Source organism: Mytilus californianus, unplaced genomic scaffold (genome assembly GCF_021869535.1).
Source record: "Mytilus californianus isolate M0D057914Y unplaced genomic scaffold, xbMytCali1.0.p SCAF_6, whole genome shotgun sequence".
Taxonomy (NCBI): Eukaryota; Metazoa; Mollusca; class Bivalvia; order Mytilida; family Mytilidae; genus Mytilus; species Mytilus californianus.
Genome location: NW_026262712.1, coordinates 94419225 through 94445399, shown reverse-complemented (window position 1 = coordinate 94445399; position 26175 = coordinate 94419225). Strand labels below are relative to the sequence as shown.

Below are 26175 nucleotides of genomic sequence, written 5' to 3'. Positions count from 1 at the left end.
AAAACTTAGATCAGCCTACTTGGTTTAACGCTCACTTAAAAAAACCCAAGCCCCTCTGAAAATTGTCTTTCCGTAACGCTGATTAGAACCTATATTCAACAAACCAATCAATGTCATGTTCTTCTTCTTCTTTAGGTATATAATATTCCATCGACATCCGGTAATGACATACTGTTGCATGCGTGGACTATTTATAATTTTGTTTTACCCTAATGTTCAAACGTTGAAGGTTAAACATACATGCTACTGTGACGTCTTTCTATTATGACGTTCCATTTTACTTAACGACGTAGTAATTTCGGTGTGGTACGTTGTATCAGAAGTCACAAGTCACAGAAGAACAAAGTAAGAGAATTTTTATGTTTTATAATTTCTGCCAATGTCGCATTCAAAGCAAACGTATGCTACAGAAGTCTTTTTTTCATATCAAGCGCTGAAGTGATCTCAGCATAAGTCATGATGATATAAAGATAATAGTTATCTCCTTTCTACAGTATTTCAAACTTCACTAAGAACATTATTCTGAACCACTCAATGTAGCTCTATGACTAGATACCTAATGACGTTAACATAAAAATTCCATCTAAGAAAAGACTGGTCGAATAAAGAGTATATATACCATAGCAGCTGTATGTCAAAGGTTCTGTGAAAAGGTTGAATATTTCTAAATAAAGATTTCTTTAATTTTTCAGAGGTTTTCTGGCAGGTAAGAGTCTTGTTATAAATACAGATTATTATATTTTTTTCAGAGTTAGTACTTACACAATGCCAGGAAAGATTTTAAACACAATATACAAGTCAGTGACTCATCATAAAGACGTAAGCAAAACTATCTCATTACAGATATCTTAAATCAATGTTTTTTTTTATAGTTCTTCAAGTATTAATAAGACACATTTGAAATTGTATGTCTCTTGATTATATGCAATTTATGTTAAGCATCAATGTTTTGTCCAAGTAATTCAATATTAACCAATCAGCTAAAAAATTCTAATCATATGTTATATAACAATTATGAATATAAATAATAAATAAATAAGCTTTATTTAGAGTCGGCAAGGTATACAAACAGAGACAACATACCGTAGAAAGGCTTGTTTAGTCCGCGGTTTTATCCTCCAAAATTGGACCTTCCAGACGGGGTGCGGACTATAGAGTACAATAAGCAAGAAATAAGAGAAAAATTTCAATTTCGCGGTCGAGGTGGTTTGTTTACGTTCCGCCATCTTTGTTATTTCTATTGTAGAGGGCGCTCTTTTCATTTTTCAAACTAATAATTTTAACTCATCCATATTAATAAGTTATTTCTATTCAATATCAAATTAATACTGATAAATATAAAAACTAAACCTTTAATTACAAATTTCTCGTTTCTTTTCAATGCATTGGTTGAAATAAACTGGTATCTGCTCGATTGAAACGATACAAACATAGTGAAAAAGACAACCGTAAACCAGCTTAGAATTTGTAAACTACAAAACGAAATCGGTTATTGTTCGTTCCGTTTTGGTGTTTCATACTGACTAATATGGTTTGTATTAGCTTAAGACCCTTCAAACATTAATGTGATAGATATATTAAAGACTGTTTTACAAAAGGATGGAACTGTTTTACTTTCAAAGTCGTATTATAGTGATATCTGTTATGTACGGATTTCGACTCTCACCGGTTAATTTCTTCTTTTACACGTGCTTTTTAAACTTCCTGTTTAAACATACACAAGTATCTAAATTGTTTTTTAAGTGAATTAAACTTATTTTAACAATCATGAAGCGTTCTAGAATCATTAACAAGCAGTTTCAGCTTCTGTTTGATGATGGAAAACAGGTTTTTCAAAGAAAATACCGCAAACGACCGCACAGGATTTGAAATTACCGGAGTTTCATTAGACCTTTTCTAACAGTTACAAAAAGTTTTTTTACCTAAAATTTCGTGGGGAGAAGGGGGTGCGGACTATGTACCACTGCGAACTATACAAGCCTTTCTACGGTAAGCTCTAATGAGCTTTTAACCGACATAATTTTGTTTGTCGATTTGTTTCAAATACTCTGGGAGAAATAGGTGTTTTTGTATTTATAGATACATGTAGTTTTACTTTATATTATTTACTGACCAGATTTAAGTTGTATTTTTTTTTTTTATAAATTATCATCTGTGTATAGTTATTCTAAGTGCTTCATATGTTCTTTTAGTGTTCGCAGTTAACGTGGTGCTGTTTTATAACTATTTGCATACTGCATGCCTTGTTTTATTTATTATTGTATAAGTTTTTTATATTCGTTGAAAAGATCATCAGAGTTTGTATTCAAATGCTTGTCAATATGCCGAATAATAATACTTACCCACTTACTTACTTGTACCTGGTTTGTAAATGCATTTTTGTCACCCGCGTAACGCGTTGCGGGGGACATGGAAATACCGGGCGTTAAAAGAGTTATACCCCTTGGAAATATTAAATTTATGGAAAATGGTCTTGTTAGCGCTCTCACGGGTACAATTCTTACCAGATTTTGTATTCAAATGCTTGTCAATATGCCGAATAATAATACTTACCCACTTACTTACTTGTACCTGGTTTGTAAATGCATTTTTGTCACCCGCGTAACGCGTTGCGGGGGACATGGAAATACCGGGCGTTAAAAGAGTTATACCCCTTGGAAATATTAAATTTATGGAAAATGGTCTTGTTAGCGCTCTCACGGGTACAATTCTTACCAGATTTTGTATTCAAATGCTTGTCAATATGCCGAATAATAATACTTACCCACTTACTTACTTGTAACTGGTTTGTAAATGCGTTTTTGTCACCTGCGTAACGCGTTGCGGGGGACATGGAAATACCGGGCGTTAAAAGAGTTATGCCCCTTGGAAATATTAAATTTATGGAAAATGGTCTTGTTAGCGCTCTCACGGGTACAATTCTTACCAGATTTTTATAAAACTTATATTATAGGTTTATATCAGCAATATTTCAGACACGTTCTATAATGGTGGACGATCAACCTTTTTTAAAAGAGTTATGCCCCTTAGAAATATAAAATATTTGCAACGCGGGGGACATTGGAACTCTGTTCTTTTATTCGGTATTGCATTCAGAGATGAAAAGTAAGAAAAAACGTATATGTCTTCTAAAATTTAGTTAAGACTACTTTTACAACAGACATAGCATGTTGGTATTATGTCTCTGCTTTTACCAACCGATACGGTATATTCAGAGTAGTGGGAGGGGTTACATTATACATTCTGTTTTTATTAATTATTTAGGTAATGTGCAAAGTGGGCGGATAAACTTTTGGAACATAATGTGTCGATATCGACTCGATGTCGTCGAAATCGTCGATATCGACATCTTAAAACACACGAAGCAGGAGAAACTAAATTGTCTATACAGATCACTGTAGGAGATAGTCATTTGAAACATAATTTGTCGTTATCGATTCGATATTGAGTCGGTATCGTTTATATCGACGTCTTAAATGGACGAACTGGGAAACTAAATTGTCTAAAAAGATAAATGGAGGTATGTCCAAGACACGATGTAGTTTCGATATCGACGACATCGACAATATCGAGTAGATATCGACAAATTATAATCCAATGTCTATTTGCTACAGTATCTATATGCACAATTTAGTTTCTCATATTCGTCGGATAAAGATGTCGATATCGACACATTATGTTTCAAATGATTATCTCCTACAGTTATCTATTAAGACAATTTAGTTTCTCCCGGTTCGAGGCCTCCCCAGTTCGTCCGTTTAAGACGTCGATATCGACGATATCGAATCGATATCGACACATTATGTTTCAAATGACTATCTCCTACAGTTATCTGTATAGACAATTTAGTTTCTCCTGCTTCGTGTGTTTTAAGATGTCGATATCGACGACATCGAGTCGATATCGACACTTCATGTTCCAAAATTTTATCTGCTACAATTATCTTTATAGACAATTTAGTTTCTCCTGGTTCGTCTATTCAATATGTCGACGATATCAATTCCATATCAACATTTAAACATTTTCTCTATTCATTTCGTTTAGTTTAGTATACGTACCTTAATTACACATTAAGATATTGGGATGTTGTACGATTTGCAATGAGACGACAGACCACCAAACACAAAAAGGATGAGGATGCTAACAACTATACGTCTGTACAGTCTTCATCAAAGATTAACAATAATACCGGCTTGACAAAATGTCAAATATTTCAAATGGGAAAACAAACATTCTAATTTATGTATGAATGATAAACAAAAATCAAATATAACTGACAGCTACCGACGACAAACATTTAATCAAAGAACTCTTGAGAAAGGTCAGTCACATTGAGGATGTGGCGGGGTTCAACTTGAGCGTTAACCCTTTGCTTAATCTAGGACGGTGGTGTTGCATCAATACATAAAATTCACATGGAAAAGGCTTGACTTATTAAATCGGCACGAAGAACAACAACAAATAAACAAAATCACAAAGTACCGATCTAAGAGTACTCGAAACTATTCAAATCAAGTTAAAATCTAATTTCAACCAAAAAATAAACCATGTTTTCTCTATTTGAAGAAATGGGAACCAGTTCACATCCAATGGATTTGAATTTTACATAGAAAGTAATGTGTGTACTGTTTTACGATCATTGTATGCAACCATATCTCACTTAGTTAGCACCAAAATTACCATGTCAACGTTATAAAACCAAATAAATATTTTTTTTTGGAAGAATACATTAATTTGTTTTAAAGGATACAGTAATGTGTAGAAGTGACCACCTGATTGTCTTTTTAAAGAATAAATAGATTACAATTCAGCCATCATCTATCCCTATATCAATCTTCATAATTGGTCTTAATTTAATCAGCTTGATACGTCTTTCTTTTATTCATTATCTTAAGTCATCATCGATATCGAGTCGGTATCGACGATATCGACATCAGGTTTTGTCATTGGTGTCGTCATCAAAATCTACATCTGGTTATGATACGAGTGTATAAGTTCATCGATATCGATTCGATATCGTGTCGACATTGTCGATATCGACGATATCGACATCTAGGTATGTCTTGGACATGTATGAGTGGGAGGGGTTACATTATACATTCTATTTTTATTAATTATTTAGGTAATGTGCATAGTGGGCGGAACGATCGGAGTAGCTATTTTTGCCACGTCATTTATGATTTTCACTTCAAACCGAGACCCAGACGTCAGGTATATAAACAAACTTCCAACACTTTTTATAATGTAAACCTAAATCCGAAAACGAAAATATCAATGACATGCGATAATATACTGAGCTAAAAAAGTTAAGCAACACGTATTTATTATTTTGTATATTTCAAAATTAAAAACTTTACTTCTAAACATGACAATAATTTACTTATTGTAACGGAGAAAATAAACCATAAGATACAATTTATACTCGGAAAAAAATAATTATTAAAACTTTATTTCCGCAATTCTAAAAAAAATTGAATTCTAAGTTTTTTTTAGGAATTAAAATATAATGTTGCCAAACTTTATATTTACTCAGTATAATTTGTTCATTTAAAGCTCATGTCTCAACCTATACTACAATACTACCCATAACAAACAAATCACACTTTTACCATTCATACACAACAAAAACAAACAACACACAAAGCAAGTAATACCATTTGTAGCTAACACAACATTTATTCGTACGACAATTCCTTACGTGTTCAATACTCGAAATTTTTCTTTCGTTCTGTATATTCTCAATCAAATAAGTGCTAAGGACAGTCTTTATCTCGCAGGGTGTAATAACTCCCTGTTGCTTTGAGATGGAGAACAGCAATGGAAACTATGTATTTGTTTATCAAATACCTGAAAGGTGTCATGAATCCTTTTTTAGTATAAAACTAAAAACACAAGATGCTTGAATCATTGTACTGACGAATACTTCTTTCAAATTGTTGTATTCCATATTTACTTTGTTGATTCATTTTTGTAAATAGGCCACGCATTCAACCGTAAATAACCATCAGCCTGCTTGATGGTTTATTGTATATTCAAAGAAAAAGTTGTACATTATTAAAGTCCCGAGCAGGAACTTTTTAGCCTCTATTAATGTAAATGAAATTTTGTTCAGATAATGTTCACAGGCTCTCACGACAAAGACTCCGTTTTTCTTTTCTTTCTTTTTTTTTTGTTTTGGTGTTTTTATGTAGCTTTTCTTTAGGGGGGTTCATGCCCCAAGCGCCTTTAACATGCTACCTATATTTAAATCTCTTACACACTTTAGTCATGGTAAATATTAGTATCAATTTTGTTTTCATTATTTTATCTTATTCTAGTTTTGCAAATAAGCAACATGCGGTATCATCTAACCTGCTAAAGAATTCAGCAACACTTCCAGTGAGTAAAATGTTTAATTTCACGTTTAAACAAAAGTTATGTCCCCTTTGTCTATCACATCAATGTCTCGAGTTGGAAACTTCATGAGAAGAACTGTGTTTAGTTTTCATTAAGAATACTTGTGTGTCAATGAAGTATTTAAAGGTTGTATTCTAAAGAAAGTATCAATTTTAAAGTTTTTAGAAAGGTGTTATTTTAAGCATAGTCTCTTTAGGTTTGATTTTTTATTGTTTGGTCAAAAGATTTGAAATACTTTGAGAAATGTAAATACATTTTAAAATATTAGATTGTGCATTATATTCTTTCAGCTGATAGTACAAAACAAAGAGGTGTATGGACCTAAGCCAGATGTACCTGACGAGATGGGATCATAATACAAACAGGTCACGCCAATTCTCTTCCATTTTCAGAAAAGATCACACGATCTACTTCCATCTAATTGATTTAAAGGACTACACAGATAGTTGTATATCTGATGCAGATTTACTCGGAATTTTTTAGATATTCTACTTCGTTTTGTTAAAATATTATGTATTATTTTACCATGTAATTTTATTAAACGCATTTATAATACAGATTTTTCGACTGTTTTTATTACTGTATGCAAGCGAATACCGAACATAATATAAATTATAAACAATCTTTTTAAGCAGAAATGAGTTTAGATTGAAGTATTTGTCACTGCTCAGAAGGTTCATTAGATCTTATTTTTTGTTACAATCGTTGTCTTTGATTAGTCATTCTTAGTTTAGTGTGCAGTTAAATATTTCAAATTATTAGGTAAAACAAGTAAAACTGTGAGCTATTGCTCACTACTGATACCTCCGCTTTAACTCTTTGGTAATCAGGAAGTTGGAGAGAAATAAATCTAACAACGCATTACATGGTAAAGTATGTGCACATGAAGCCTGATAACGAATTTCAGGAAGCTCTTGTATGTAGTTCTGTTTTGGGACAGGCACACGTAAACATGTGACGAGGCTTAACTAGATTGTTTATTCACCTAACCCTCTCTTTTTTAATTTGGAACAATTGAACTAACAAAAAGTACAATAAGAACGCACAATAAAATAAATGAGCAGGAAAGCACCTAATCCTTCAATATCGGTATTATAAATAGAATATATACGTAGTGTTTCTTTGGATAGATTCATTCATTGTTGTTTTCTAGGTCAGTTCTGCAAATTTGGTCCACCAGAATGAAGGACTGGACAAATCTCCACCCACTTGGATAAGAGGGTACTGGTATGATTAATAAAGTCAGCAAGTTTGCCTTGTATAATCTACCTATATAAGCGGACCATGAACACCACCAAATATATGAACGATGTGTTCTTACATTAGTGGTGCACGTTGTGTTTATCAAGACCTTAGTGATGTTGGTGGTATTCGTGAACGATGAAAGAAGCATCGAATTTAACGTCTTCATTCCGATCGGACGTGTCTATGTATTCATCGCACAGCCAAACGGTAATTCAAAAAGGGGAATATTAAAATAAAAAGATGTGGTATGGTTGCTTATGATACAACCCTCTACCAGGACCTAATGACGTAAAAGTTAAAAACTATGGGTCACCATACGGCCTTCATCAATGAGCAAAACCTGTACCGCATAGTAATCTATAAAGGTCCGGAAATGACAAATGTAAAACAATTAAAACGAGAAAACTGACGGCCTGATTTATGTACAAAACAATAATAGAAAACAAAGTGACATACAGCAACAAACGGCCAACCACTGCATTACAGGCTCTTGACTTGGGACAGGCACATACAGAATGTGGCGGGATTAAACATTTTGACTGCCGGCAAACCCTCCCCTAACCGGGGACAGTGGTGTAACAGTACAACATCAGAACAAACTATAAAAAAATCTGTTAAAAAGGCTTATCTCGTCAGATCGATACAAAGAACAAAAAAGAATCTAACAAAAACACAAAAGACACAAAGAACAGATCTGAGAGTACTTAAAAGTCCATAAAACCCGACAAAGTCTTGCTTTGCAGAATACAGAAAACTTCAGTCAAAATACGTATAGTTATCAAACAATCAAATGTAAAGATTTGCACGATATTGAGAATAAAAGCTATAAGTGTATAAATCATTGCTTTTGCAGTGTTTCGCTTGAACTAGAGAGCACGAATATCGACAGTCAATACGTAAGAAGTAAAATGTATTTGAAAGTCAGTATTAGTACAGTACTGACATTTTCTTCTTGTTGCGTGGATGATCAATCAAATGTTTCTATAACTCCTTACATTCATTTGGATTTTTTGGTGAATATGCATCAAGCTTTATGTGGATAATCTCTCATGATGCATAGTAGTGATAGAAAATGAACAAATAGATATAAATATGGTACTGTTTGAGTTAAACGAAATTACGTCACTTTTATCTTCAATCACAAGGCATTGAAGAAAGAATGGCAAGGTTCATGTGCTTTTAACCAATTCTTTTAATTCATTTAAAATCTCCAAAATTCATGTGTTCGCCAGGACGTTTTGACGTAAACGTAGCTACGCGCCTGAAAGTGAATAAACCACACCGTGAAGGCAAAGCCAGGATTAAAAGGTTATGCTGGGTTATCATCAGTGGCAGGGATTTGTATAGTGAGAATATACAAATCCTTGGTTATGGATATAAGTAATTTTGATAGAAAATTAATTTCATATAGTTTGAAAAAAAATCTGAAATTAGACCGGCTAAATTAGTAAATAGCAAAGATATAGCCGGTAAAATAGCGCTAAGGAGGCTATTTTGCCGGAGCCGGTAAAATAGCATATTAGAAGAGGGTGGTAAAGGGTTTATTTTCGTGCAACGTGATCGCCGTTTTTTATATCACGTTCAACGTGTTTTACTTTTTTATTTGACGTTCAGTCGTGCAAGACAGGTGCCTCGTTCAACGTGTTCTGCTTATTTAATTTTACGTGCATCGTGATTTTCAAATGCTTATTTTGCGTGCTCGGTATTTTTCAAATAAAATTCAAACACTTTGCAGGGATCTAAGAAACAACTTTACATAATGACTTCATATCAAGTTCAAATCTGATATGTTTTTAACTTGTGAACACGTTTTGGATCTCCTAGATACATGCTACCTCATTGCCGATTCTTTGAATTTTTTGGTAAAATGAAAAGAATGACTTTAAATAGGATCGACATCTTAACAGTGATGAGCTTTAACGTGTTTGCACTTTTCATCATCTCTCAGTTCAAACTTCCTATTTCTGATACTTTTAACCACGAGTCGTGGTAGCGGCTAGCTGGTGGCACGTATAACATGACAACGTGTGTATTCTTGTCAGTAATAAAGACAGTGAAATAGATCAAGAATACACTTTCGTGTCTGCGGGATATTTGCATTTTAAAAGTTAAGAAGATCGTTAGGCCCCTATATACTTTTTTTAAAACCGTAAACCATTTATATCATAAATGCGTATACTAAATCGGGAATATCAAGTAAAACAGAGAGTTCATATATACAAGAAGACAGTGACTCATTCACAAAAGGTTCACATCAAAGTCTTTATTATTCGTGCAACGTTCATGACAGAAATTATTTCACGTTTCACGTTTTTTCCGTGCAAGCACCCCCCCCCCTCTTGCTACGGAAGGTGGACCTTATATCCTATGGAGGCTTCTCAGATTCCGGAAATGATACCGAATTTTATTTTCGTATTAGAATTAATGTTATTCAAAGCGGGAAATAAAGAAGCAATTATGAATACCAGCGAACATTATACACAAGTTAACTAATTTATACGTAAAGAGATGACAGAAATTTCATTGAAATCGTTCTCTGAAATACAACTGGCCATAAGAGAATATGAAATTGATACAAACTCAAAGTTTAGAGTAGTGAAAAAAGACAAATATTTTGGATTAGAGGGAACAGGTACTGATACGGGTCATAACTTAAGACATAACTTGTAGGGAATGTGTAAATAGCAAAACCAGAAACCAAGAAATCAGAAACCAGAAACAAGAAACAAAATATAAAAAGTATATCATGTGAATATTATTTTTTTTAAATAACTAAATATAATTGACATGATATAATTACACATTTATAACTGATAAGGACTGTTCTTTATGCACCTGCTGTAGCTGAAAACCTTATCAGATGAACAAAACTTAATCACATACAAAAAAGTGTCAGTTCAGTGTTAGACTGCATACATTAATTATTACTTGTTAATACACAGATTTTTAATTGTGTTGGAAGGTAAACATTGATTATAGATGTTTTAATATTGTTTTACATTCTACCTGTAAACATGTCTTTCAATGTTATTTAATCATTTAAATAAATGGTGGTCAGATGGCCACAAGGAAATAGAATAAAAAACAATCATCAGTTACACTGTTCATAGTTTCTATGTAAAAATGTATAAAATAGAGAAAGATGACACAATCTTCAACTGTTTATACAATGACTATAATTCAAGCATGTAGATATTGGGCATGTTAGATGCTGGTTTAATTGCTGTTCCCCCTAATATTTTGGTTAATACTGAATGAAGTTAAAAAGTAAAAGGGTGTCATATCAGTATTAAATTTCACAAAAATGACAAAAAATATTGAAGAGATGATTCAAATGTCAATGTAACCATTAGGGTTTAGCGAAAAACCGAAAGAAAAAAGGGGTGTAAAGAGAATTTTCTGTCCATCGAATAATGAATCTTTCTTCAAAATACACTGTGTGTTAATATGGTAATGGACAAATTCCAGCCTGAGTGATAGTTTAAGCTGGCCAAGTTCGTTGACATAATAATAAACTATGTCAAATGGAGGAACCCTTTACTATAGTAAACACATTATTAAAACATCTATAAACAATGTAAACCTTTCAACACAATTAAAAATCTGTAACAAGTTATGTATATGCAGTCTAACACTGAACTGACACTTTTTTGTAGATAATTAAGTTTTATTACAATTGATAAGTTTTTCTGCTACAGCAGGTGCATAAAGATCAGAGTCCTTATCAGTTATACATGTGAATTTATATCAGGTCAATTATAATTAGTTATTAGGAGCATATTCAATATTAAATATTTTTAATTTCTTGTTTCTGGTTTCTGGTTTCTGATTTCTGGTTTCTTAGTTTCTGGTTTTGCTATTTACACATTCCCTAACTTGTATGGCTCATAAGTTTCGAGAATCAAATTAATCAAACATATGAAAAGATTTATAAAAGACATAAATACATAATAAAAGTACATACTGAAATGTTGGACGGACAGTGCTTTCCTATATATGAAGGATTTGTATATTATATACACGTACGTTTTTATAAAATTATACAACTTGTCAACAAAAATTCATGCCGGAGCTGAAATTACATCAGTCAGAATCTGTTATCTTTATTAATATATTATAAAAGCTGCTCAATGGCAGATCCAGAAGGTGTGGAGCATTGACTGAATAGCCATAAAAACCTAAAGAGGGGGCCCTTCAATCTTCAGTCATGCTTCAGTGATTCCATATATATTACATGTATAATACCCCCTTCCCATAAATCAGTCTCCGCAACTGTAAATTGAACTTAAACAAGGAGCATTAAAATTTAGAAACCTTAAACAGTTTATTATCAGTGTACTGTGTATAGTGTACTCAATATTACACCATGACCATGTTAAAAAATGGAGTAAAATATAGGACTGACTATTATGAATGTGGCAAAGATGTCGCATGCGTAGTCTCCGCCCCTAGAGTGCTTTCAGACCTCTTTTAAAAACTGGCACCTTTTACTCGTACTCGAACATTATAATAAAGAATGGAAACAGGGAATGTGTCGAAGAAGGAGACAACAAACCAACCTAAATGTACAAGACAAATCAAGACCACCAATGTATATACTATAGACATATTTTGAATGAACAAGGTAAACAAGAACAAATAAAAAGTATTATAAGCCTAAAAAATATGTACATGTCTCATTGGCAATCATACCACATTTCTTATGTTAATATTGTACTTTAAAACAATATTACTTTTAGATATATTAATATTGCAGACTTGTTGTATTTTGACAGATTTTTCTGCTGTTATGAACATGATGAAAAAGATCTGGTTCAAGGATCCCCAGCCAGATGCAGTGCCTATTATACCATCTACTGGTGTACCCTTTATTGTTGTTGGAAAGAAGTTGTTGGAGTGTCACCAAGGGTTAGATAGAGACAAGAATCGAAAGATGAAAAGAAAAAATGAGACAAAGAAATGTAAACTATATTATTTATCTTTTCAATAACTTACTTGTACAGTACAGTGTATCATGACACAGGTTTTTAATGTGATGAGGTGTAACGTGTAAAAGTGAACATAGTCTATGATTTAATTATACCTGTATTTCAAGTCATATATGTTTGAAATTTATTGAAATAATTGCTCGGCATAATGATGGACATGGCCTACATAATGAGGAAATGCAGTCTCCTCAGTACAAACGGTACATCCATCATATTTCTTTTCAATTTGATAACAGATTATTTGATTACAGCTAGTATCTGTATCAAGATGATATCTCTCAACTAGCAAATGAATAAGAGATGGTAATTTGAGGGAATTTGAAAATACATCACCTGAGCTTGTTTACTACAATTTACTGATTATCATTTCGTAATTGCCATTATAAGTGTTCATTGTTTTTTACTATTAGGAATGAAGTTTATTTACTAGTAAACAAGAAACTGGTACTATTTTGTTATTAGCATTTTATCTCATTTGTTCACTAAAAAAGATTTTTGAAAGCACATGCAAGTAATACAAAGTTCCTGTTAAATTACACTTTTTAAATGACTCAAAAAATCCTTGTTTGTACCCTGACCATATTTGTTGTGTTTTTTTTAAATCATGTATAATAAAAACAAAATATATATATATATATATATACACGAGTCTAAATTGAAAATAACGTTCAAACCTATGATTGCGTTGGATAAAAACCGCAATTTTTATACGTGTGCATGCAAAACAAATTGTATTTATATATACATAACTATGTTACAAATTTATCACAGGAGGACCATGACTTCAGTAGACAGAGGAGACAAATTCAACCAACTAAAAAGAAGAACTGTGGAGTTAAATTGAGGATAAGGCATATTGTTAGATTTCCTGACTACAAGGTATGTATAATATGGTTGATATCCTTGTTTGATGTTCTTTTTTTCTTCAGTTTATTTTTGTGAAAGTGTTATATTAAAGTCAGTGATTTGTGATACTCATCAATTCTTAACAGCAATACATTTGTATATATAGACTTGGAATAAGCTGTATTATTAGAAAATCATACAATGTAAATTATAGTATATAAACAGTCTTCATGATAAACTTTTGAAGCTACAGGCCTAAAGCTGAATTATACGAAAATTTTAGTTAGATTCTATTGGCCTGTAGAGATGATTTTTACAGGCCCGAAGACATTTTTACATTCTTGGGCAGGTGGGCCTGTGGTTGAGTGTGAAGACTGTATAAACATGAGTCTTCTTCCTGTAAATAGAATACACTAATTGCCTCTATACAATTTCACTGAAATTTTTTTTTGTGAATTGTTTCTTTAAAAAGTTGATATTTCTTGTTCTTTAAATTACTTGACATGGTTTTTCTCACAGTTGAATTTAAGAAAGGTCAGCTTTAAGTGAAACACTCATTTATTTTGACAGATTTGATTGTCTTATAATCATGATAGTTTAAATTGCTTGAATTGAAAACCTGCAGAGAAACAATCATGATTCATGTTGACAATTTTGATCCATTAGTTTTTCTTTAATTTACTTGTTTTTTTCTTTCAGCATATATATATTGCTTGTTTGTTTTTATTTGAGTTTACTTTTTATTTGCATGTTTCTTTGATTTTTTTACCTATGAAGAAGTTCTGACAGACACATGTTATAGTAATGGTGAGTTCATTTTATCTGCATGACAATATCAATGTCAAGCTTCTTTAATTTGTGAACTGTTTAATTACATACTGAAATTATTGTACTCTAAAAGATAAATGTTGATTTGATTTTAACAGTAGTCAGTACCTCAATTCTATGGACTTGGAAAATATGAAATCCACTGTAATTAGGACTTGGAAAATATGAAATCCACTGTAATTAGGGTTTTTTAAAACATATTTTAGGCTATTAAAAACAAAAAAAAACATTAATGGCAAAAAAAAAGTTAAGTTTATATGGTTTTAAATATATTTAGATATTTATGTAATCTAACATAGATTTTTCAAACTATACCTGCTTTCATTAAAAACAGTAATACTATGTCTACAAAGCAAAGTTAATTTCTCTGATTTTCATAAATGAATAATTGTTTTACATTTAGACCACTGGAATAAGTACGACATATGAGAAAGATTTGATTTCGGTTGAGATAAAGAAATTGGTTTTGGACAAGAAGCAAATCAATATGCAGGATCAATTCTATACAGCATTTCCAGGCCCAACTGAACACCAAAACCATCTAAGAGGAGAGGTACAAATCAGTATGATTAAGGCCATATGCCAATTTCACCATGATTATGTAAAAAAAAATATTAATGCTTTTTTTGTAGACTGTAAACTTAATAAATGTACTAGTTTTACTTGTATTACTTAAAATGTAAAAGTAGAACTTTGAAGATACACCAGATAAATGAATATTAGACAACATATTAGAAAAAAATTAGACAAGACTGCATGAAGAGAAAATTTATAGTTTTGAAATAATTCATATTTTGAAGTCTTTCACTATTTACCAGAATAGTTATTGTTCGTAATTTTTGCATTCAAGGGTAAGCAATGTGATTTACTTCCAAATATTAAAACAATATTTTCTGTTTATTCTTTGACTGTATAATGGTCAACTGAACAAATTTATGCTTACTGATATTTTCTAAAGATTGGAGAAAACTGTGTCTCCAGTAACCAACTTATTCTTATTTTAAAATTTACAATTGGAATTGAAACAATATATCTGTTGTTGTAGTCAGCAAGCTTAATACCTGGAATAGATGACAGATTGAAGGAATACATCAGGAAAATGGTATGGGAAGAAAACATCACCAGTGTACCACAGATGAGAGTACTACTAGAAGTATACACGAAGACAACACTTTTCCAAGGACAGGATATTCCCGCCATCATAAATAAGAGATTTTGGCCATCAAATGTAGATATCAAGAACCACATTGCCCTTGCAGTAAAGAAACAAAGAAACAAGGAAATTGATCAGGTATCTTTGGATTTGAATAATAAAATTACAAAAAAGAACATGTGGTATGATTGCCAATGAGACAACTCTTTACATGAGAATAAAATGACACAGAAATTAACAACTAAAAGTCACCATATGGCCTTCAGCAAGCCTATGCTGCATAGTCAGCTATAAAAGGCCATGCAATCACAAATGTAAAACAATTCAAATAAGAAAACTAATGGCCTTATTAATGTATAAAAAAAAAAATGAATGAAAAACAAATATGTAACACAGCAACAAACAACAACCACTGAGTAACAGGCTCCTGACTTGGGACAGGCACATACAGACAGAATGTGGCGGGGTTAACATTTAAGCTAGATCCCAACCATAATCCAGCCTCTACTATTGACAATATATGTTGTTGCATATCAACAACAACAGTAATCAAGCCTGATTGACATCAAATTGAGTTGTCTACCAACAACAAATATAATCCAGCCTGTCAGATTGACATTATATCTTGTTGTCTATCAGCAACTATCATAATCTAGCCTCTCAGATTGACATTACATCTTGTTGTCTATCAACAACAACCATAATCCAACCTTTCAGATTGACATTACATCTTGTTGTCTATCAGCAACTATCATAATCTAGCCTCTCAGATTGACATTACATCTTGTTGTCTATCAACAACAACCATAATCCAGCCTTTCAGATTGACATCATATTGTGTTGTTTACCAACAACAACCATAATCCAGCCTCTCAGATTGACATTATTTCTTGTTGTATATCAGCAACTATCAGAATCCAGCCTCTCAGATTGACATTATATTGTGTTGTCTATCAACAACAACCATAATCCAGCCTCTCAAATTGACATTATTTCTTGTTGTCTATCGACAACAACCATAATCCAGCCTCTCAGATTGACATTTTATTTTGTTGTCTATCAACAACAACCATAATCCAGCCTCTCAGATTGACATTATATCTTGTGATATATCAGCAACTATCATAATCCAGCCTCTCAGATTGACATTATATTGTGTTGTCTATCAACAACAACCATAATCCAGCCTCTCAGATTGACATTATTTCTTCTTGTCTATCAACAACAACCATAATCCAGCCTTTCAGATTGACATTATATCTTGTTGTCTATCAACAACAACCATAATCCAACCTCTCAGATTGACATTATATTGTGTTGTCTATCAACAACCATAATCCAGCCTCTCAGATTGACATTATTTCTTCTTGTCTATCAACAACAACCATAATCCAGCCTCTCAGATAGACATTATATTGTGTTGTCTATTAACAACAACCATAATCCAGCCTCTCAGATTGACATTATTTCTTGTTGTCTATCAACAACAATCATAATCCAGCCTCTCAGATTGACATTTTACTGTGTTGTCTACCAACAAAAACCATAATCAAGCCTCTCAGATTCACATCTTATTGTGTTGTCTATCAACAACAATCATAATCCAGCCTTTCAGATTGACATTATATCTTGTTGTATATCAACAACAACCATAATCCAGCCTTTCAGATTGACATCATATTGTGTTGTCTACCACCAACAACCATAATCAAGCCTCCCAGATTGACATTATTTCTTATTGTTATCAACTTCAACTATAATCCAGCGTCTCAGATTGGCATTATATTGTGTTTCCTTATCAACAACAACCATAATCCAGCCTCTCAGATTGATATCAAATTAAGTTGTCTACCAACAACCATAATCCAGCCTTTCAGATTGACATTATATTGTGTTGTCTACCAACAACAACCATAATCCAGCCTCTCAGATTGACATGATGTCTTGTTATCTATCAAAAACAACCATAATCCAGCCTCTCAGATTGACATGATATCTTGTTGTTTATCAACAACAACCATAATCCAGCCTCTCAGATTGACATGATATCTTGTTGTATATCAGCAACTACCATAAACCAGCCTCTCAGATTCACATCATATTGTGTTGTCTATCAACAACAATCAAAATTCAACCTCTCAGATTGACATTATATCTTGTTGTCTATCAACAACAATCATAATCCAGCCTCTCAGATTGACATTATATCTTGTTGTATAAAGGTTGGTGGTTTTCTCCGGGCACTCCGGTTTCCTCCACCAATAAAAACTGGCCTCCATGAAATAGCCCAAAAGCGGTGCTTAAAAGTGGTGTTTAAACACCTATCTTGTTGTATATCAGCAACTATCATAATCCAGCCTCTCAGATTGACATTATATTGTGTTGTCTATCAACAACAACCATAATCCAGCCTGTCAGATTGACATTATATCTTGTTGTCTATCAACAACAACCACAATCCAGCCTTTCAGATTGACATCAAATTAAGTTGTCTATCAACAACAACCATAATCCAGCCTGTCAGATTGACATTATATCTTGTTGTCTATCAACAACAACCACAATCCAGCCTTTCAGATTGACATCAAATTAAGTTGTCTACCAACAACAACCATAATTCAGCCTCTCAGATTGACATTATATCTTGTTGTCTATCAGCAACTATCATAATCTAGCCTCTCAGATTGACATTATATCTTGTTATATACCAGCAACTATCATAATCCAGCCTCTCAGATTGACATTATATTGTGTTGTCTATCAACAACAACCATAATCCAGCCTCTCAGATTGACATTATTTCTTCTTGTCTATCAACAACAACCATAATCCAGCCTCTCAGATTGACATTATATTTTGTTGTCTATCAACAACAACCATAATCCAGCCTCTCAGATTGACATTTTACTGTGTTGTCTACCAACAAAAACCATAATCAAGCCTCTCAGATTCACATCTTATTGTGTTGTCTATTAACAACAATCAAAATCCAACCTCTCAGATTGACATTATATCTTGTTGTATATCAGCAACTATCATAATCCAGCCTTTCAGATTGACATCATATTGTGTTGTCTACCAACAACCATAATCAAGCCTCCCAGATTGACATTATTTCTTGTTGTTATCAACTTCAACTTTAATCCAGCGTCTCAGATTGGCATTATTTTGTGTTTTCTTATCAACAACAACCATAATCCAGCCTCTCATATTGATATCAAATTAAGTTGTCTACCAACAACCATAATCCAGCCTCTCAGATTGATATCAAATTAAGTTGTCTTCCAACAACCATAATCCAGCCTTTCAGATTGACATTATATTGTGTTGTCTACCAACAACAACCATAATCCAGCCTCTCAGATTGACATGATTTCTTGTTATCTATCAACAACAACCATAATCCAGCCTCTCAGATTGACATGATATCTTGTTGTTTATCAACAACAACCATAATCCAGCCTCTCAGATTGACATTATATCTTGTTGTATATCAGCAACTATCATAAACCAGCCTTTCAGATTGACATCATAGTGTGTTGTCTATCAACAACAACCATAATCCAGCCTCTCAGATTCACATCATATTGTGTTGTCTATCAACAACAATCAAAATTCAACCTTTCAGATTGACATTATATCTTGTTGTCTATCAACAACAATCATAATCCAGCCTCTCAGATTGACATTATATCTTGTTGTATAAAGGTCGGTGGTTTTCTCCGGGCACTCCAGCTTCCTCTACCAATAAAAACTGGCCTCCACGAAATAGCCCAAAAGCGGTGCTTAAAAGTGGTGTTAAAACACCTATCTTGTTGTATATCAGCAACTATCATAATCCAGCCTCTCAGATTGACATTATATTGTGTTGTCTATCAACAACAACCATAATCCAGCCTCTCAGATTGACATCAAATTAAGTTGTCTTCCAACAACAACCATAATCCAGCCTTTCAGATTGACATTACATTGTGTTGTCTATCAACAACAACCATAATCCAGCCTTTCAGATTGACATTATATCTTGTTGTCTTTCAACAACAACCATAATCCAGTCTCTCAGATTGACATTATTTCTTGTTGTCTATCGACAACAACCATAATCCAGTCTCTCAGATTGACATTATTTCTTTTTGTCTATCAACAACAACCATAATCCAGCCTCTCAGATTGACATTATATTGTGTTGTCTATCAACAAAAACCAAAATCCAGCCTCTCAGATTGACATTATTTCTTTTAGTCTATCAACAACAACCATAATCCAGCCTCTCAGATTGACATTATTTCTTCTAGTCTATCAACAACTATAATCCAGCCTCTCAGATTGACATTATTTCTTGTTGTCTATCGACAACAACCATAATCCAGCCTCTCAGATTGACATTATTTCTTCTTGTCTATGGACAACAATCATAATCCAGCCTCTCAGATTGACATTATATCTTGTTGTCTATCAACAACGACCTTAATCCAGCATCTCAGATTGACATTACATCTTGTTGTCTATCAACTACAACTTTAATCCAGCCTCTCAGATTGACATCATATTGTGTTGTCTTTCAACAACACCCATAATCAAGCCTATCAGATTGACATCAAATTGAATTGTCTATCAACAACAACCATAATCCAGCCTCTCAGATTGACATGATTTCTTGTTGTCTATCAACAACAACCATAATCCAGCCTCTCAGATTGACATAATATCTTGTTGTTTATCAACAACAACCATTATCCAGCCTCTCAGATTGACATTATATCTTGTTGTATATCAGCAACTATCATAAACCAGCCTCTCAGATTCACATCATATTGTGTTGTCTATCAACAACAATCAAAATTCAACCTCTCAGATTGACATTATATCTTGTTGTCTATCAACAACAACCAAAATCCAACCTCTCAGATTGACATTATATCTTGTTGTATATCAGCAACTATCATAATCAAGCCTATCAGATTGATATTATATTCATTTGTCTATCAACAACTACCTTAATTTGTTTTAGGAAGTAGTTGTTGATTTGCTAAAGGAATGGAAAAGTGAGCGCCCTGAAGACAACTTCCATCTTCGTCTGTAGCGAGATCATGTGGAACAAGATAAGGACAGTAGGTGTAACAAATTATTATATCTATATTGTCTTTAAAGATGTTAATCTTTTGTGTGTTACTGTATGCTAGTTCAGATTGGATACAAACAGGAAATAATATAAAAATTGTTTAGTCAAAATAAGTATAATTCTATGTCTCTTTTTCCTCTCCATTATAGGATAAAACGCCTTTTTAAAGGAATTTATTGGTGTATAACATGTTTGTGAGTGAATTGGTCGAGTTTATACGCCAATAAAAAGGCGTTTAATCCTTATAATTCTTAAAATAGGAGAAAAGGAATTTATTTTTCCACACTCGTAAATTGTATATGTGAGTCATTGAGTTGGCCTGGCTCATGAATATATTTGTTGGTTACCGCAAAAATATGTACTCCATGAAATTTGCTCTCTTATATAAATTTACTACAAAAACTCTTCTTTATCATGCAAATAAATGTTGTGTGTTTATTATCTAAATTAACGATTAACGCGAAATGAAAATAAATATGGTAAAGTCGAGCCGGATTGTGTTATTATCACCGCCATCTTGTTTACATTGGTTACAAAAAGAAGTTTGGTCAACGTTGTCTATCTAAAAATAAACAACGTCAAGAACATCTACCGGAAGTCCTCGCGACCAATCATATCAACGTACTCCCTAATATGCAAATCATATAAGAATTATGTAGTTGTAAAGAGCATTGATATTGGACTATTACATTATGTGAAGTTTATATAACATTATGAATATTAGATGCTTCCATATTGTGGGTGTTTAAATAAGACAAAATTTCTGAAAAAGGACACAAACATGTAGTCTATATACTTCAATTTTAATTTCACACTCAGACTTGGAATTGAATCATGGTGATGAGCAAGAGGCAGAGGATGATGTAAGAATAGGGGAGGCCTACACTAGGAAGCTATATGGTACAAACAGTAAGTTCCTGTATGTACACCAAACTCAATGGCAGAGAAGACTTCTTGAGCTGTATTGGGAAAGAGATATGCCTTTTGGATGCTACATATAGGTCAACCAGATATTCTCTCCCATTATATTTCCTATGTGTGCCTACGAACATAAATTACATTACTGTTGGAACCTTTGTTACAGAGACCAAGGACAGCGCTTCACTGATGGAGGCCTTGCAGGTTATAAAAGAATGGAATCCCAAGTGGTTACCCAAGTTCTTCATGTGTGACTATGCCACTGAAGAAATCAATGCCCTTGGAAACGTTTTTCCAGGTTTGCAAGTTAAACTTTCTATTACTTTATATATGCCGAATTTATATCAGCCTATAAAATTTACTTCTTACAATTGATGCAAAGAATGTGTTAGAAAAAATACATGTTATAGGTACTTTAATTATTGTGATTTTGATTGTTTTGCAAAGATAACATTGATATATTATATTTTCAAAGTTACCATTAGATTGGTCTAATCCAACACAATAAGTTACACAGTGTGCAATTTTCCTTATACGAGAATTATATACTGCAGCTGTGCTTATGATTTGCGCAGTAAAATTGCATTGACTGTATAATCATATGTCATATACAGTCACTGACCGTATATCGCCTTGTTTATGATGTTGACAATGCGTTTACGTAACGTTTTATTTATGACGTCAATAAAACACACAGGTTCACAAAAATTTTAAGACGTCCACTCCAAATAAAAAAATGACGGTTTTTACCATAAATATTAATTATACTCTGCTCGAAATTATTAGGACAGTTTTAAATTCAACCAAATAGATTTTGAGATTAAATCTAAAACTGAAAATAAATTAAAAATATTAAGACTATTAAGCAGCTAAAAAAATTACACTGTAATTTATTAAGACAATATCAGCCAATCTAATTGGGAGAAATTACTCTAAATCTGGATAAAAACTATTATATATGTTAATGATGCAAGAATAATCAGAGGTAACTTTTCTGTAACATAACACTTCCATTTTAGGTTCTTTTGTATACCTTTGTGATTTTCACCGAGAGCAGAGTTGGGAAAGATGGCTTACTGCAGCACATAATGGACTGCACACAGAGAAGACCTGTGTTCTTCCACTTCTAAGACCTATTGCTAGGGCACATAATGAAGATGATTATAATTATGCCTTGTCTACATTAAAGGTATTAAAATAAGATAAGCTTATTCTCAGACATATTCAAATATGGTGTTCATAAAACACTTACAAATTCTGGAAAAAACAATAAACTTAATACAATAACATAGTGTAAACCCATTTATTTTCACATATGGTTAACCTTTGCAATTTTCACATGAGGATGAAAAAATAAAGTGACAGTTTTTATACAGGTAATGAAAATGCTTGAAATTGCAACACCAGGATAACGTTTTGTGCTGTAGAACAATATATATATTAATAGATAATGTAAAATTTGTACATTATGCATATGCCTGTTGTGTAGTTGTGAATAATTGTCAAGTGTGTAGTTGTTGTATGAAATGATTGTATAGTTTTTAAATTAATATGTCTTTATTCCAGTAAACATGGAAAATGAGTATGTTATTTCTTCTTTATTTCCACTTTAATCATGTCTCTTTCTGATTGAATATAGAGAAACACACATAAGCAACTAACATCACCCCTGGTACGGGATAATGTTTGAGCTGTATTGTTTATATTGATTATATTTTGATCATGTTGCCCATGGTGGCAAGTGGAAGTACAGTAGAACAATATATATTAATAGATAATGTAAAATTTGTACATTATGCAGATATGTGCCTGTTGTGTAGTTGTGAATAATTGTCAAGTGTGTAGTTGTTGTATGAAATGATTGTATAGTTTTTAAATTAATATGTCTGTATTCCAGTAAACATGGAAAATTAGTATGTTATTTCTTCTTTATTTCCACTTTAATCATGTCTCTTTTTGATTGAATATAGAGAAATACACATAAGCAACTAACAGCACCCCTGGTACGGGATAACGTTTTGTGTTGTATTGTTTATAATGATTCTTTGTTTGATTATGTTGCCCATGGTGGCAAGTGGAAGTACAGTAGAACAATATTGTTTATAGATAATGCAATATCAGTACTTTAATTTTATTCAAATAGATGCATGGTGAAAGTGAATAATTGTTAAGTGTGTGTAGATATTGTAAGAAATGGTTGTACTTTTTAATTGTCTGTTGTTAAGTAAATGAAGCTATGTTTATATTTATTCTTTCTTTTTTCGACTTTCATATTGTATAGTTCTGATTGAACATAGAAATACATGTAAGCAACTGCCAGCACCCTTGATACCGGATAACGTTTTGTGCTGGATTGGTCATATTGTTTGTATGTTTTATCCTGGTGTCAAGTGCAATATTATATTTACATGAATTATGGGTGCAGATGCTTTTTAATTGTTTATACATTATAAATTATGATTTTATTTTTTATATTTGGAAGACTGTGTATGTAATTATCTCTTCTTTACTGTATATTTAAGGGGCCTTTGGTGGCCGAGTGGTCTAAGTAGTTACTACTGTAATTACTTACCAGTCAACACTGAGGCTGTGAGTTTGAACCCCACTCGTGTGGGTGCACTCGACTCCAATCTTAATTGACTAGGATTGTCAGTTTTCCTATCGAAGGTCAGTGGTTTTCTCCGGCTTCCTCTACCAATAAAAACTGGCCGCCACGAAATAGCCCAAAAGCGGTGCTTAAAATTGGCGTTAAAACACCAAAAATTAAAAAAATCAATCTGTGTATTTAATATTTTCTACATATTTAAAGTTCCTATTCCCTGACTGAAGAATCATTGTGTTCCCATTTGCAGATTGTTTGATTGTAAAATCTGGAAATGGGAGACCGAGACAGGAACTTTGTACTACATTTAGTGCTGCATAACATTATGAATCATCTTTTTATTAGGTACATTGATTGCAATATGTCTAGATTAGAGACTGGCACAGTTAAGGATTTGTTGGCCTTTACTGTTCTACATTATATTAAGTTACATTTAGGAATTAAAAAAAAAACAGATTCCTAAGCTTTGACATAAGGAACTCCCATAAATACTGAAAGTGAAATGGTTAAGAAATCATATCTGTCATGTCTGTATTCATTGCCAAAACAGATATTCTGTAGCATGCTGATTACATATATACCAGTATAATGTACATGTATAATAGTACTTTGAAAAAGGAATTTCACTGCAGGAAAGTAAAAATCATCATATGTGTAGTAAGGTTCTGAATTCAACTCTTTCATCCATTGTCAATAAACAGGATAGATCTAAATAAGAGGCACTGATGAGGCAAAAGAAATTGACAAAGACTTATCTTTTCACGGTTCTTAATTTATAAATCTTGTTAAGAAGCATTTATGTTCTACCATACATGTATTCATTTGAAGAATATTTCATCAATTGAATACGCAAATGCATACATGTGTGAATGGGTCGAAACTTTCCTGATGACCATTTTAGATTGAATTTGAATTGTATATTAAGATTTTTCTTTATTAACAGTCTAGGCCTAAAAATGAAATGAGAAGATCGTATTTACAGTTTTTATTAGATATATATATACATATATAATTACTCTTAATATCAGCACAACAATTTTGTCTTGTCTGTTCTTTTAAATTTAAATCCATAGGTCATATTGAAATTACTGTCATCAGGAAGGTCGCAGGGAGTTTGTCTTTGTTTTAAAATAAAGTAAATATAAAAATTGTGTCTTTTGTCTTTGTTTTTACATTTTTCACACAGAACCAACCTGGTTGAAGCTTATTAAAAAGATGTAAATTTTGTTTTAAAAAAAATGTGGGGGACTGATATACACAGGTGAAATAGTAACCCACCTTTCTTCAGTCATGATAGTGGAGGTATAGTTAAAAATTAAATGTTTAGTACATGTACTGTTTTCCTAATTAGGGCCCCGCCGAATGGCAGACGCCATATAGTGATCAGTCTGTATGTCCGTAACAAATTGTGTCCGCTCTATATCTAGAGAACCGTTATGATTTCAAAGTTTATACTCGACATGTATATTAACCAACACAAGAGGGTGTGTCATAATGTATGTACAACTTCCTAGGTCAAAGGTCAAAAACTTTGGTTTAAGTTGACAACCCCATGTCCTATGGTAAAGATTGTGTCCGCTCTATATCTTAAGAACCGTTATGATTTCAAAGTTTATACTTGACATGTATATAACCCAACACCAGAGGGTGTGTCATAATGTATGTACAACTTCCTAGGTCAAAGGTCAAGGTCAAAAACTTTGGTTTTAGTTGACAACCCCATGTCCTATGGTAAAGATCGTGTCCGCTCTATATCTTGAGAACCGTTATGAATTTAAAGTTTATACTTGACATGTATATTAACCAACACCAGAGGGTGTGTCATAATGTATGTACAACTTCCTAGGTCAAAGGTCAAGGTCAAAAACTTTGGTTTTAGTTGACAACCCCATGTCCTTTGGTACCACACATTATTCACAGCTGGGCACACAGAGATGGCTCCCATCTCAATAATATCTAGTTCTACATATATTTGTCCCTTTCTTTATGTGTGTCAGTATCTGCATGTACACGTATGTGCTATTAATTTTGTTGTAAAACACAAATGGATTTAAATCAAAGAAAGTATAAAGGATTG

The 26175-nt window shown here is 32.7% G+C and overlaps 1 protein-coding gene and 1 long non-coding RNA gene across 2 annotated transcripts; both read left to right on the top strand.

Annotated features, from left to right (window-relative positions):
• The first annotated feature begins 291 nt into the window (after positions 1-291).
• On the top strand, positions 292-6951 carry LOC127705368 (uncharacterized). The gene is made up of 5 exons (XR_007983855.1): positions 292-345; positions 750-819; positions 5123-5211; positions 6318-6378; positions 6687-6951. It is a non-coding gene; the product is annotated as an uncharacterized LOC127705368 (long non-coding RNA).
• A 6451-nt stretch (positions 6952-13402) lies between these two features.
• On the top strand, positions 13403-20565 carry LOC127705366 (uncharacterized). The gene is made up of 4 exons (XM_052209672.1): positions 13403-13508; positions 14707-14856; positions 15349-15594; positions 20468-20565. Exons 2-4 carry the CDS (start codon positions 14791-14793, stop codon positions 20537-20539), a joined length of 384 nt encoding a protein of 127 aa, XP_052065632.1. The 5' UTR covers positions 13403-13508; positions 14707-14790; the 3' UTR covers positions 20540-20565.
• The last annotated feature ends 5610 nt before the right edge of the window (positions 20566-26175 follow it).

Excerpts from the sequence above, each read along its gene's own strand:
- LOC127705366 (XM_052209672.1), top strand. The coding sequence starts at position 14,791 with ATGCAGGATCAATTCTATACAGCATTTCCAGGCCCAACTGAACACCAA. Across the intron at positions 14,857-15,348 it reads AAAACCATCTAAGAGGAGAG|TCAGCAAGCTTAATACCTGG; the intron begins GTACAAATCAGT and ends CTGTTGTTGTAG. Across the intron at positions 15,595-20,467 it reads GAAACAAGGAAATTGATCAG|GAAGTAGTTGTTGATTTGCT; the intron begins GTATCTTTGGAT and ends AATTTGTTTTAG.